The 16,180-nt window shown below is 40.7% G+C and overlaps 1 protein-coding gene across 3 annotated transcripts in view; it reads left to right on the forward strand.

The window, feature by feature from the left end:
- Positions 1–16,180, forward strand: part of Shark (SH2 ankyrin repeat kinase) — a 192,047-nt gene that overhangs the window by 5,342 nt on the left and 170,525 nt on the right. For all 3 annotated transcript variants that reach the window (XM_071665126.1, XM_071665127.1, XM_071665129.1), the window contains exon 2: positions 8,113–8,207. In XM_071665126.1, coding sequence (XP_071521227.1) covers positions 8,114–8,207 — 94 coding nt within the window. In that variant the 5' untranslated portion in view covers position 8,113. The remainder of the gene's footprint in view (positions 1–8,112; positions 8,208–16,180) is intronic.

A 16,180-nucleotide genomic window follows, 5' to 3' on the forward strand; every position in this document is an offset into this window, starting at 1 on the left:
ACAGCTAGAGACACTGTGAACGAATGTGGCCTTTTTTGTCTGTTCCTGGCGCTGCCTTGCTGGGGGGGATGCTATTTCATGTGTGGGGTGGTGACGGGAATGGATGAAGGCAGCAAGTATGGATATGTACATGTGTATATATGTATGTGTACGTATATGTATGTATGCGATGAAATGTATATGTACGTATATGTGTGTGTGTGGGCGTTTATGTATATACATGTGTATATGGGTGGGTTGGGCCATTCCTCATCTGTTTCCTTGTGCTACCTCGCTAATGTGGGAGATGGCGGTTAAGTATAATGTATTATTATTATCATTATTATACTTAGCCGCTGTTTCCTGTGTCAGCAAGGTAGTGCAAGGAAACAGATGAAGAATGTCCTACCCACTCATATACACAACCATATAACATTGTTAGAACCACTATTCCTTCAAACGTACCCATTTTTGCTCTCCGAGATAACGTTCTTCAATGCTCCGAGAACCTTTGCCCCTTCCCCTACCCTGTGACTCACTTCTGCTTTCATGGTTCCATCCGCTGCTAAGTCCACTCCTAGATAGCTAAAACACTTCACTTCCTCCATTTTTTCTCCATTCAAATTTACCTCCCAGTTAACTTGACCCTCAACCCTACTGAACTTAATAACCATGCTCTTATTCACATTTACTCTCAACTTTCTCCTTTCACTCACTTTACCAGACTCATTCCCCAGCTTCTGCAGTTTCTCACCCCAATTAGCCACCAGTGCTGTATCATCAGTGAACAACAGCTGACTCACACACATATATCCATGTACACATTCATACGTGCTGACAGTCATCTACTTCCCAACGCTGCCCCATCCCACAAGAAACAGCACAAATGCATAAAAGAAAAGAAAAAATGATGACATATATGTTCTCTTCTCCTCTCCCACACCCAATTGCCACCCCCTGCATCTGGAAACAGACAAAGTGAGCCACATCTGCACACGAGCTGCCAAGTGTATTTTATTGGAACCACGGCTCCCTATCCATGTCCATGCCCCACAGACCTTCCCATGGTTTACCCCAGATTCCCTGATTCAGTCCACTGAGAGCATGTTGAGCCAATATACCACATTGTTCCAATTCACTCTATTCCATGCACACCTTTCACCCTCCAGCACGTTCAGGCCCCAGTTATTCAAAATCTTTTTCACTTCATCCTTCCATCACCAATTTGGTCTCCCTTCTCTCCTTGTGCACTCCACTTCTGACATGTACATCCTCTCTGTCAATCTATCCTCTCTCATGCTCTCCATGTATCCAAACCGTTTCAACACCCTCTTCTTTTGTCTCAACCACACTCTTTTTTATTACCGCACATCTCTCACCTTTCCGTTACTTACTCGATCAAATCACCTCACGCCACATATTGACCACAAACATTTCATTTCCAACACATCCACCCTCCTTTGTACAACCCTATCTGCAGCCCATTCCTTGCAACCATATAATATTATTGGTACTACTGTTCCTTTAGACATACCCTTTTTTGCTCTCCAAGATAACATTCTCTCTTACACACATTCTTCATCGCTTTCAGAACCTTTAGCTCCTCCCCCACAATGTGACTCACTTTTTTATTATCCTTTGTCACTGTGAGGTAGCGCAAGGAATCAGATGAAAGAATGGCCCGACCCACCCTCATGCACATGTATATACATAAACGCCCACACATGCTCATATACATACCTATACATTTCAACGTATACATACACAGACATATACATAAATGCACATGCACCTATTCATACTTGCTGCTTTCATCCATTCCTGTCGCCACTCCGCCACACATGAAATGTCACCCACACACCCCCCTCGCGCGTGCGAGGTGGCGCTAGGAAAAGACAACAAAGGCCACATTCGTTCACACTCAGTCTCTAGCTGTCATGTATAAAGCACCGAAACCACAGCTCCCTTTCCACATCCTGGCCCCACAAAACTTTCCATGGTTTACCCCAGATGCTTCACATGCCCTGGTTCAATCCGTTGACAGCACGTCGACCTCGGTATAAGACATCATTCCAATTCACTCTATTCCTTGCACACGTTTTACCCTCCTGCATGTTCAGGCCCCAATCACTCAAAATCTTTTTCACTCCATCCTTCCACCTCCAATTTGGTCTCCCACTTCTCCTCATTCCCTCCTCCTCTGACACATATCCTCTTTGTCAGTCTTTCCTCACTCATTCTTTCCATGTGACCAAACCATTTCAATACACCCTCTTCTGTTCTCTCAACCACACTCTTTTTATTACCACATATCTCTCTTACCCTTTCATTACTTACTCGATCAAAACACCTCACACCACATATTGTCCTCAAACATCTCATTTCCAACACATCCACCCTCCTCCGCATAACCTATCTATAGCTCACGCCTCGCAACCATATAACATTGTTGGAATCACAATTCCTTCAAACATACCCATTTTTGCTTTCAGAGATAATGTTCTCACCTCCCACACATTCTTCAATGCTCCCAGAACTTTTGCCCCCTCCCCCACCCTGTGACTCACTCCTGCTTCCATGGTTCCATCCGCTGCCAAATCCACTCCCAGATCTCTAAAACACTTCACTTCCTCCAGTTTTTCTCCATTCAAACTTACCTCCCAATAGACTTGTCCCTCAGCCCTACTGTACCTGATAACCTTGTTCTTATTCACATTTGCTCTCAGCTTTCTCCGTTCTCATACTTTACCAAACTCAGTCACCAGCTTCTGCAGTTTCTCACCCGAATCAGCCACTAGCGTGTATCATCAGCGAACAACAACTGACTCACTTCCCAAGCCCTCTCATCCACAACAGACTGTATACTTGCCCCTCTCTCCAAAACTCTTGCATTCACCTCCCTAACAACTCCATCCATAAACAGATTAAAAACCATGGAGACATCATGCACCCCTACTCGTTCACATGCCTTACATCCTCGATAAGAACTTTTCCGTGCTTCTAGCAACTTGCCTCCCTCGCCATATACTCTTAATACCTTTCACAGAGCATCTCTATCAACTCTGTCATATGCCTTCTCCAGGTCCATAAATGCTACATACAAATCCATTTGCTTTTCTAAGTATTTCTCACATACATTCTTCAAAGCAAACACCTGATCCACACATCCTCTACCACTTCTGAAACCACACTGCTCTTCTCCAATCTGATGCTCTGTACATGCCTTGACCCTCTTGATCAATACCCTCCCATATGATTTCCCTGGAATACTCAAGAAACTTATACCTCTGTAATTTGAGCACTCACCTTTATCCCCTTTGCCTTTGTAAAATGGCACTATGCATGCATTCGGCCAATCCTCAGGAACTTCACCATGAACCTTACATACAATGAATATCCTCACCAACCAGTCAACAACACAGTCACCCCCTTTTCTAATAAATTCCACTGCAATACTATCCAAACCTGCTGCCTTGCCGGCTTTCATCTTCCGCAAAGCTTTCACTGCCTCTTCTCTTTACCAAACCATTTTCTCTGACCCTCTCACTTCTCACACCACCTCAACCAAAACACCCTATATCTGCCACTCTATCATCTAACACATTTAACAAACCCTCAAAATACTCACTCCATCCCCTTCTCACATCACCACTACTTGTTATTACCTCCCCATTAGCCCCCTCCACTGATGTTCCCATTTGTTCTCTTGTCTTATGCACTTTATTTACCTCCTTCCAAAACATATTTTTATTCTCCCAAAAATTTAATGATACTCTCTAACTCCAACTCTCATTTGTCCTCTTTTTCACCTCTTGCACCTTTCTCTTGACCTCCTGCCTCTTTCTTTTATACATCTCCCAGTCATTAGCTCTATTTCCCTGCAAAAATTGTCCAAATGCCTCTCTCTTTTCTTTCACTAATAATCTTACTTCTTCATCCCACCACTCACAACCCTTTCTAATCTGCCAACGTCTCACCCTTCTCGTGCCACAAGCATCTTTTGCACAAACCATCACTGCTTCCCTAAATACATCCCATTCCTCCCCCACTCCCCTTACGTCCTTTGCTCTCACCTGTTTCCATTCTGCACTCAATTCTCTCCTGTTACTTCCTCACGCAAGTGTCCTTCCCAAGCTCACTTACTCTCACCACTCTCTTCACCCCAACATTCTCTCTTCTTTTCTGAAAACCTCTACAAATCTTCACCTTCGCCTCCACAAGATAATGATCATACATCCCCCCAATTGCATCTCTCTGCTCATAAACATCCAAAAGTCTCTTTTTCACGCACCTATCAATCAACACGTAATCCAATAATGCTCTCTGGCCATCTCTCATACTTACATACATATACTTATGTATATCTCTCTTTTTAAACCAGGTATTCCCAATCACCTGTCATTTTTCATCACACAAATCTACAAGCCCCTCTTCTTTTCCATTTACAACACTGAACACCCCATGTATACCAATTATTCCCTCAACTGCCACATTTCTCACCTTTGCTTTCAAATCACCCATCACTATACCCCAGTCTCATACATCAAAACTGCGAACACACTCACCCAGCTGCTCCCAAAGCACTTGCCTCTCATTATCTTTCTTCTCATGCCCAGGTGCATAGGCAATATACAATATATATGTTGTATTGAGGGTGTATTGAAATGGTTTGGTCACATGGAGAGAATGAGTGAGGAAAGATTGATAAAGAGGATATATGTGTCAGAGGTGGAGGGAACGAGAAGTGGGAGACCAAATTGGAGGTGGAAGGATGGAGTGAAAAAGATTTTGAGCGATCGGGGCCTGAACATCCAGGAGGGTGAAAGGCGTGCAAGGAATAGAGTGAATTGGAAAGATGTGGTTTACTGGGGTCGACATGCTGTCAATAGAATGAACCAGGGCATGTGAAGCATCTGGGGTAAACCATGGAAAGTTCTGTGGGGCCTGGATGTGGAAAGGGAGCTGTGGTTTCGGTGCATTACACATGACAGCTAGAGTCTGAGTGTGGACGAATGTAGCCTCTGTTGTCCTTTCTTAACGCTACCTCACACGCACGCAGGGGAAGGGGGGTGTCAATTCATGTGTGGTGGGATGGCGGCGGGAATGGATGAAGGCAGCATGTATGTATATGTCCTTGTGTATATTTGTATGTGTCTTTGTATGTATACATTGAAATGTATAGGTATGTAATGTGCGTGGGTGGGCGTTTATGTATATAAAAGTGTACGTGGGTGAGTTGGTCCATTTTTTCATCTGTTCATTTCATTGACTATGTCATTCCAGTTTGCTTGTCAAGAGCAATGTGAAGATCATTAAAATGTGCATGTTCAAAATTGGGTATTTCTTCGCAAATGTCATGTTGACCCACATGACATGCTGTGTTGAAAACAACGTAAAAAGTAATTCATTGGTGATCTTTGGTACCAACCTTTTCACTGACTTCAACATTATTAACAAGATCCTCATTTGCAGTTAGAACTAGATTCAATATACTCTTGTTATGAGTAGGTTTCTTGACTAATTGGACTGGGGCACTATCAAACAGATATAGGTAGAGTCCATGCTACACTCCATGGGAACTGCCAGATATCAATAATTCTTCTTTCTTTGCATTTTTACCATAGACTAGGTAAGATTTTGATATATCATGATATGATGTGAGTGTACTGTGTGCATTACTTAGAAATACTTAGAAAAGCAAATGGATTTGTATGTAGCATTTATGGATTTGGAGAAGGCATATGGTAGAGTTGATAGAGATGTTCTGTGGAAGGTATTAAGAATATATGGTGTGGGAGGCAAGTTGTTAGAAGCAGTGAAAAGTTTTTATCGAGGATGTAAGGCATGTGTACGTGTAGGAAGAGACGAAAGTGATTGGTTCTCAGTGAATGTAGGTTTGCGGCAGGGGTGTGTGATGTCTCCATGTATGTTTAATTTGTTTATGGATGGGGTTGTTAGGGAGGTGAATGCAAGAGTTTTGGAAAGAGGGGCAAGTATGAAGTCTGTTGTGGATGAGAGAGCTTGGGAAGTTAGTCAGTTGTTGTTCGCTGATGATACAGCGCTGGTGGCTGATTCATGTGAGAAACTGCAGAAGCTGGTGACTGAGTTTTGTAAAGTGTGTGAAAGAAGAAAGTTAAGAGTAAATGTGAATAAGAGCAAGGTTATTAGGTACAGTAGGGTTGAGGGTCAAGTCAATTGGGAGGTAAGTTTGAATGGAGAAAAACTGGAGGAAGTAAAGTGTTTTAGATATCTTGGAGTGGATCTGGCAGTGGATTGAACCATGGAAGCGGAAGTGAATCGTAGGGTGGGGGAGGGGGCGAAAATCCTGGGACCCTTGAAGAATGTGTGGAAGTCAAGAACATTATCCCAGAAAGCAAAAATGGGTATGTTTGAAGGAATAGTGGTTCCAACAATGTTGTATGGTTGCGAGGTGTGGGCTATGGATAGAGTTGTGCGCAGGAGGGTGGATGTGCTGGAAATGAGATGTTTGAGGACAATATGTGGTGTGAGGTGGTTTGATCGAGTAAGTAATGTAAGGGTAAGAGAGATGTGTGGAAATAAAAAGAGCGTGGTTGAGAGAGCAGAAGAGGGTGTTTTGAAATGGTTTGGTCACATGGAGAGAATGAGTGAGGAAAGATTGACCAAGAGGATATATGTGTTGGAGGTGGAGGGAACGAGGAGAAGTGGGAGACCAAATTGGAGGTGGAAGGATGGAGTGAAAAAGATTTTGAGTGATCGGGGCCTGAACATGCAGGAGGGTGAAAGGCGGGCAAGGAATAGAGTGAAGTGGATCGATGTGGTATACCGGGGTTGATGTGCTGTCAGTGGATTGAATCAGGGCATGTGAAGCGTCTGGAGTAAACCATGGAAAGTTGTGTGGGGCCTGGATGTGGAAAGGGAACTGTGGTTTCGGGCATTATTGCATGACAGCTAGAGACTGAGTGTGAACGAATGGGGCCTTTTTTGTCTTTTCCTAGCGCTACCTCGCACACATGAGGGGGGAGGGGGATGGTATTCCATGTGTGGCGAGGTGGCGATGGGAATAAATAAAGGCAGATAGTGTGAATTGTGTGCAATGGTATATATGTATGTGTCTGTGTGTGTATATATATGTGTACATTGAGATGTATAGGTATGTATATTTGTGTGTGTGGACGTGTATGTATATACATGTGTATGGGGGTGGGTTGGGCCATTTCTTTCGTCTGTTTCCTTGCGCTACCTCGCAAATGCGGGAGACAGCGGCAAAGCAAAATAAATAAATAAATAAAAATAATCCAAAAAAAAATCAAATGCCAGATATGGAAACCTCATGGTGTTCTTATGATGAAAAAGAATAGTAATTTTATTTTTCATTAGGAAATTCCACAAATAGAAATCACTCCTGAAATTTTATGACCTACTTAAAGGATTAAAGAACATCACTGAAACTCAGACAATGCAATAAGGACTGCTGGAGAAGACAGTGCAGACATTTACAGCCCATAGTTGTGTAATACATTACTTACTGCCATTATAGACTCATTGGACTGTCGAATGAGAAATTTAAAAAGGATAGGGGAGAAAGAATACTTCCCACGTATTCCCTGCGTGTTGTAGAAGGCGACTAAAAGGAAAGGGAGCGGGGGGCTGGAAATCTTCCCCTCTCATTTTTTTTTTTTTTTTTCCAAAGGAAGGAACAGAGAACGGGGCCAGGTGAGGATATTCCCTCAGAGGCCCAGTCCTCTGTTCTTAACGCTACCTCGCTGAGGTGGGAAATGGCGAATATTATGAAAGAAAGAAAAGAAGTCAGGACGTAATCCCTGAGTAGGCCTCTGAGCCATAGTCTTCTAAGGCAGTCCTGATAGAACGTAGAAAAACATGGTAGCTTGGTTGGAAACAAAACTGTTGCAGTACAAGAGTGCTGTAAACCATTATAACATATATTTAGGTAAAAGTGAGATAAAGTTCTTCAAATTTTGTGAATGAATGTAATGGCATTTGAAAACAATGAATTACATAAGACATTTCAACAGTACAGTTGTAATTGTATGCCAGATGTAGGCTTGATTGGTCTACCTTTTATGGGATTACACTTCCCTGTGGATGTAATTATATGTTACCAATGAATGATGTATTTCATTAAATTTTCAGAATGGCTTCATCTACCTCTCGTTCTGAAGTGGATGAAGATAGATGTTTTTTTGGAAAAATTACAAGTGAAGAAGCCAATGAAATTTTATCACGAGGTAAGGCTGTCAATGATACTTAAGTATTTTTAAAAGTTAGATGAGCCATGAAGTGAAGAAATCAGACATGCTATCATAGAGGAATTGGTAAATAGTCCAAAAGGTTGTAATGGTTTGGGGCACATAGAAAGAGGTACTAAAATTTCTGTGGTAAATATGCTTTAGAAGAATATGCAAAGATTTTGATTGTGATATCAGATGTATGCATGTTCATCTTGAGTCCTAGGTAGTTTATGGTTACTTATTATGCACAAAAGGAAAATGTTTTGAAACATATGAAATTCAGCTAATACAAATTCTCTAAATTGATTATCCTATTCAATTTAGAAAGTAGGTGTTACAGGACTATATCTACTCAGGGTTACTGTGTGAGTGAAAAGTCACCTTTAGCAAGACTGTATCATTGAAAATCTTGTTAAAGAATTAATTTCAGCAGAGCCTACATTTTCCTGCCACTGAAATTATCACAGCCTTAGGCTGCATGAGTCTTTGGAAAGTCCTGGGTAACATCAGGTTGCTTTCATTGAAATTAGTCCGGGAGTAATTATGCATGAATAGATAAATAAAGAAAATGAAGAAAGTTTATCAGGCACATTCCAAACTTAACAGTTTCTGTGGGTTTTAATCCTGTGCTCTTATTCACTCAGTAGTAGTGTTTTTTATTGGATTCCATTTCTGTGGTATGTAACATAATTGATTTTTGGTCATAAACTTGTATAAAGTATGTTGGATTATGTTGATACCTCTCAGGGATGCTCACTGTACTGATACTCAGTTGAAGAGAAAGTTTTTAAGAGGCTGCAGTTATGGACAAAAGTCCTCATTAAGGCTGGCCCTTACCTGAAATATAGAGAGGTTAAGATAAAAAGAAGAGACAAGGGAAAGTATTTACAGATTCTGGAGGAAGTGAAAAACTTGTCCTTTAAAAAGTGCCAGGTCATAGTTTTTGGAAAGAAACATAAGAGCATAGAGTTCCAAGCTTTGAGGTGTAGGGGGAGGAACAGTTAACAAAATAGTCCACCCTTGAGTTGCTGATGGCCACACAGTAAACAGCTTGGCAAGTATTGTGTGGTCTAGTAACTGTTGGGGGCACACAAGCAGCCAGCTTTTGGAAGCAAAAACCAGAGTAATATCTAAGGCAGAGGAAGAGAGATCCATCATTGTGGAATAGGGCAGGCAGGTCAAGTTTTGAAATAATTCAGGGAGAGTTTATGAGTGAGACCACCTTTGGCTCAACTCTGTCAAGCAAGGATGCAGAGCTAGAACAGCCCCAGATGTGATAATAGAACTCCTTCCAAGGACAGATCAATCCTTTGTATGAATGGGGCAACTGCTCAAAAGGAAAGAAAGACATCTGAACAGTAATCCCAGTTTTGGAGAGGCGGACTTAACTATTTCTGTTATGTGGGGTTACCAAAAAAGAGTAGATGTTAAAGTAGTACAAAGTAAGTTAATTGAGTCATGAGGTGGAATTACAGAATTGTCAAAGTTGTGAGGAATATACAATAGAGAGACATGACAAAACTGGGTCTTGGAGGCTTTGAACTTATCCAAATTTTGTCTACCACACTGCGATGTCCTATCCAAGTCTGAGTTTATTGAAGAAATTGTGTCAAGACAAGGTGCAGATAGAGAAAGAGAAGAAGGAGCAGAATTAAAGGATGTAGGGAATGCAGTTTTGATTTGTCAACATATAAGTGCATTTAGTTGTTTGTGGAAGAAAGGAAATTGTTGAAAAAGAGAAAAACTGTAGGTGACAGTACATAACCTTGAGAGACACTCCTGTTAGTGGAGAAATTGGGAGAGGCAGATCCATCAACAACTATGGTGATAGATTAGAAAGAGAGAAAGCTAGATATGAGGGAGCAAAGCAAGGAAGGGAAGCCAGAAGAGTTTAGGCTGGAGGTGAGACCCAGATGCCACACCCTGTCAAAAGCTTTGGATATGTCAAGGGCAACTGAATAGGATTCATTAAAAATCTTTCAGGGATGATGACTAGACATTAGTAAGATAGGAAAGAATATCACCAGTGGACCTCAGCTTATGGAAACCATACTGGAGATGGGGAAGACTTTAAGATTCAATATGTTAAGGATATGAGAGTTAATGGGGGATTCAGAGACTTTGGAAATGGTAGATGTTAAAGGCTAGCCCTTAATTGGAATATGGAGAGGAATATGAAAGGGAAAAATAATTGACAAGAGAAAATATTTACAAATTTTGAAAGATATGAAAAATGGGGATGAATGTTTCAATTATCTCCTACCCTACCCATATCCCTGACTACTGTGACCACTCTCCTGTTATTCTTGATCTGTTTCACCTCTAGTCCATCCCTCTGTAACTGCACAATCTTGCCCCAGTTGGTTCATCTGATCACACACTCATTAGCAAATCTATTTTAATGGCATCACCCCATCCTGCAGCCCCTTTTAAGCATGGATATTGGTACCTCAACAAAGCTGACTGGAATATCTTATGTAAGTTCTTTTTAGACTTTCCTTGGTTAAAATACTATCTCCACCAAATGCATAACAGATGTTATATTTGTGGGAATGGAAACATTTATCCCCATTTCTTCAAAGAGAACCTCTTCTTCCAATCCATGGTTCAACTGTTCCTGTTTTGAGGCCATTCAGGTAAGGGATCAGATATATTGGGCTTGGAGAGACCCCTTCCTCTGACTCTCATTGGAAATGTTTTTTTCGGTCAAGCAAAGCATTTCTTTATTTAAAGGAAGTGTGATAATCTCTCCTCGTCAGCCACTGATAGTTCTTTCTTGTCTTTAGCTAAGGGCATTGCTAACAACTCTGTCACTCTATCTTTCCTTCACTTTTCTGCTGTGACAGTACTGTAGCTGTCCTCTCATAGACAAAGCAACTCTCGTTGATTTCCGGTTCCCCCCTAAATCCACCTTGGATGACTAAACATTCTGTCACCCTCTGATGCTTCTCTTACTAATCCCCTGCCCCCTTCCTGGAGTCTCTTTTTGGACTATCCAAAAAGCACTTCCCCCTCTGAACACAAGCAAGGGTTATGGTCGTGATGGCATCCATCCCCATGTACTGAAAGTGTGTGCTTCTGAACTTGCACCTGTGCTTGTTCATCTGTACAGTTTCTGCCTAAAATACAAAACTTTTCCTTCTGCTTGAAATCTTGTATTGATACATCCCATCCATGAGAGGGTTGACTTTTTCTAACTCCTTGAACTATCGTCCTGTTGCTTTGACTCCTACCATTTTTAAAGTCTTCAAATCCTTCCTCAACTCCCATATCCTAAGACATCTTGAATCTCACAGTCTTCTCTCTGATCACAAGTATGGCTTTCATAAAACAGTATCTACTGGTGATATTCTTTCCTGTCTTACTAATGTCTGGTCATCATCCCTAAAAGATTTTGGGGAGTCTTATATAGTTGCCCTTGATATCTCCAAAGTTTTTGACAAGGTGTGGTATCATGATGTCATCTCTAAGCTCCAGTCCTTTGGCTTCCCTCCCTCACTTTGCTCCTTCACCTCTAGCATCCTTTCTGCCTGATCTGTCCTCATGGTTGTTGATGGATCAGCCATCCCTCCTTTCTCCATCAACAGTGGTGATCCTCAAGGTTCTGTCCTGTCCTCTACTCTTTTCTCCATTTTATCAACGATTTTCCCTCTTCCACAAATAACAATTTACACTCATATGCTACCAACTCAGCACTGCATTCATCCACATCCTTCAGTTCTGCTCCTTCTCTCACTCAATCTGCATCTCATCTCAGCACAGCTTCCTCAGTAAACTCAGACTTGAACAGAGTATCTCAGTGGGGTAGATGAAAACTAATTTAGTTTAATGCCTCTAAGACACAGTTTCTATCCATTTCTCAAATAAAAACTCCTCATAACTCGTTGTGTCTCCTTTGACGTTTCTGTAATTCCACCTCATGACTCAATAAACATACTTGATATTACTTTAACATCCACTCTTTTTTTTTTTTTTGAAACCCCACATTATGGATGTAGTTAAGTCTGCCTCAAAGTAACTGGGTTTCCTGTTTAGAGGTTGAAACTTCTTTTCTTCTGAATAGTTGCTCTGTTTATACAAAGAGTTGATTTACCTTTGTATGGAGTACTCCTTTCACATCGGAGGTGGTTCTAGCTCTGCTTCTTTACTTCACAGAGTTAAGTCAAAAGTAGTTTGACTCATAAACTCTCCTAGGCTAGCTTCAAAACTTAACCTGTTTGCCTTATGCTGCAATGTTGTTTCACTTTCTTTCTTCTATATGTATTACATTGATTTTTGCTCCAGAGTGCTGGCTGCTTGTATGCCCTTACCACCAGCCAAACTTTGTGATACTCATCACATATGATTACTGTGCAGCCATTGGTAATTCAAGGGAGAGCTGTTTTGATCACAGTTTTTTCGTTACACCTGTCAGCTTTGGAACTCTCTACCTCCTCATGTCCTTCCCAGTAACTATGACATGGCTAATTTCAAACGACAGGTTTTTTCACTTCTTTCAAAATTTGTAAATACTTTCCCTTGTCTCATCTTTTCCCCGTTCATATTACTCTCTATATTTCAATTAAGGGCAATCCTTTATGAGGACTTTTGTCTGTGATTGGAGCTTCTAATATTAAAAAAAGAAGTCCAGTAATTCACTTGATAGGTTTACTTTCCATGTCTGGGTGAGCTGTGGCTTCTTTAGATCTGTAATTCTATATTGCTTCCTATAAAGTGCTTTGTTATTTTGTTCTAACCTAGACCTGTTGTGCTTTCTTTTTGCTGGTACATATCTGTTGCATGTTTGAAGTACCAAAGAGATGATGTCATTTACTCATTCCTCCTCTGTTTTGGTACTCAATAGCATTTCCCATTGTGTAGCAGACATCTCATTGATCACATCCTTCCAGTTTATACATTTACCATTAAAATTATAATTAATGAAAACACCTCTGTTATGTTTGCTCTACCTTGGCAGTTTAGCATCTAATCTCAGTTTTACTCCAGTTAGGTTGTGACCAGAGAATATGGTGCTTGAGATGGTGATATCACATTAGGCCCACATTATTTGTAAGACTTAAGTACAGAATAGTATTTCCTCTGTTTGGTTTTGTTATTTGCTGACTGTGTGAGAACTTTTCATGTACTCATCTTTTTTTGCAGGCTTTTCATCTAAGCTGCTTCAAGTGTCAGCATTCTTTGCTATGAAGATATTTCCTGCCTATCTCCATTTAGTATGTGATAGGTTGAAGTCTCCCAAGACAAGTATATTTTAGAATGGTTTCTGAGGAGGTCAAGACATGATTAGGTGTTTCTCATTTGTTCCATAAATTCTTTAGGCTTTGCACTGGTGGCTATAGATTAAAGCAGTGACCTAGTTGGGAGTTTTAACCTTGATAATGAGTTCTACTTCATCGTTTGAGGATTTCTGAGCTCAGTTGTTTTGAGTGTATCTACTACATGCAGTCCAACTACAAGTGATCTAACCCTGTTGCATCTTATGGGTTGTAGTTTGGGATCCACACTGCATTATTCGAAAAGTCTCTCTTGTGTTTTTCAGTTGAGGCTGCAAATACTGCATTTGACTCATTCAGCAAGCCTCTAATAAATGTGATTTAATTTGTTCTTTGTGATTTTCATCCCTACTTGTTGGCATATATGAAGGATGGTACATGGCATGTGTCTGTGTTGTTTTGGGAGGTTAATATGCTCTCTTCTGTTGAACTTGGCAGAGTGCTTTCAGTTCCTCCACCGTTGTTTTGGGAGGTTAATATGCTCTCTTCTGCTGAACTTGGCAGAGTGCTTTCAGTTCCTCCACTGTTCTGAAGAGGGAAGACAATGTCATTTCCTCCTCTGGTAGCTCTTCCCTACCTCTGTTTATCCTTGTGTCAGTCACTGATAAAGAATATTTAATTTGATGGGCACGAAGGTTTGTCTCATTGGCCCCCTATCTATGTAGTGGTTCTCACTGTACATGTTCAAGCAGCACATAATCTTGAGTGATTGTTTGCACAATTCTGGATGGTAGAATCAGCATTGAACCCCATACTGGCATTAACTTTTCTTCAGCCAGTCCAAACATTTTCTAGGGTGTCTGAATTTACATTTTCCCTGACATGATATGTTACCTTTGCCTCACATGTAATTTTGCTTCATCTAGAATCTAGAGACTTTATCCATCCCTAGTTTAGATTTACTTTCAAATCACTAGATGTACTAAGTAATGGATTTTGTTTGAAGAGGTGATATTGTGGCTACCTGAATGTATAAAGTAAGCTCACAGCAGTGTTTTAGTATGGAAAGAATGCATTTTGAAGAGTTTTATTGCTTTAGCTTATTGTCTTGAGGGTTCACAAAATCCAATCTGCCCTCTTATTTCAAGAAGCAATGGTTGCTCTGTTGTGCATTCAGAAGGTGAGGTAATCAGATATGATTACTCTTAGATCTTTTATATTTCTTACCTGTGCTGTGAGTTTTTTTCTCTGTGGTTTGTCTTACTAGCAAGAGAGATACTGAAGGGTACTGTTTAGGAAAATCGGGGTTGAGACCTTCAAACCCTCCATCTTTTTGATAGAGAAATGCTAGCTTCCTCACATATTGCTATCATTCCAACTAGGTAGCTGTAGTTCACTCATTTCATACTTGCTCTAGGTTGATCATTTACTACCAAAGGAGGTGCTGAAGTTACTGGCATTTGTCACTTAGTCACCATTAGTTACAGTGTTTCTTATCAATATTTATTTATTATACTTAATCGCCCCCTCCCACACCAGCCAGGTAGCACAAGGAAACAGATGAAAGAATGGCCCAACCCACCCACATACACATGTATATACATAAACGCTCACGCATATATTCATATTGTTACATTCTACCTCCACCCCTTACACATTAATGGGTGTATAATCAGCCCATAGGCCCATTAAAAAAGATAACTCTGTTTTAACAGCTTCTTTTAACAGAGAGATTTGGGCTGGACACAGATTCCCTCTCAATCTGGCTAACATCTCCTGACAGCTGACGGGCCTAATTGTACCTAATATTCCCTTCCTCTCAAGTTGGTCAAACACGGATAAAATCTATAAGAATATATTCATAATAGCAAAATAAACATGGCTCTCTCTCCTAACATAAATAATACCATTTATCCTTGTTACATAGATATCTCTCTTTATTACTGTACTTAACATCACTCTGGCAAATTCCTTGGTCTCAATTTTATGACAGGTTTTAAATGACTAAGATGTGTACAGATTACATTATACATTTACCAACAGATTTATATCAGATCTTCCTCTTATGGCCATTCCTGAGAGAGAGAAGCTTGACCTTGGCCATCCTCCAGTTTCTATACAATTTCTCAAAGAAAACTGAATAAGACATAATAGGTAACTATAACATTTATTGTAAATAGGGGAAATATACTGTAACAATACCTATACATTTCAGTGTATACATACACAGACACATACATATATACACATGTACATATTCATTCATGCTGCCTTCATCCATTTCCGTTGCCACCCTGCCACACATGAAATAGCACTCACACAAACACACACACGAGGTAGCGCTAGGAAAAGACAAAAACAGCCACATTCATTCACACTCAGTCTCTAGCTATCATGTGTAATGCACCAAAACCACAGCTCCCTTTCCACATCCAGGCCCCACAAAACTTTCCATAGTTTACCCTAGATGCTTCACATGCCCTGGTTCAATCCTTTGACAGCACGTTAACCCCGATATACCACATCGTTCTAATTCACTTTATTCATTGCACTCCTTTCACCCGCCTGTATGTTCAGGCCCCTGTTGATCAAAATCTTTTTCACTTCATCCTTCCACCTCCAATTTGGTCTCCCACTTCTCCTTGTTCCCTCTACCTCTGACACATATATCCTCTTTTCCAATTTTTCCTCACTCATTCTCTCCATATGACCAAACCATTTCAATGCACCCTCTTCTGCTCTCTCATCCACACTTTT

The sequence above is a fragment of the Panulirus ornatus genome, chromosome 9, assembly GCF_036320965.1.
Source record: "Panulirus ornatus isolate Po-2019 chromosome 9, ASM3632096v1, whole genome shotgun sequence".
Lineage (NCBI taxonomy): Eukaryota > Metazoa > Arthropoda > Malacostraca > Decapoda > Palinuridae > Panulirus > Panulirus ornatus.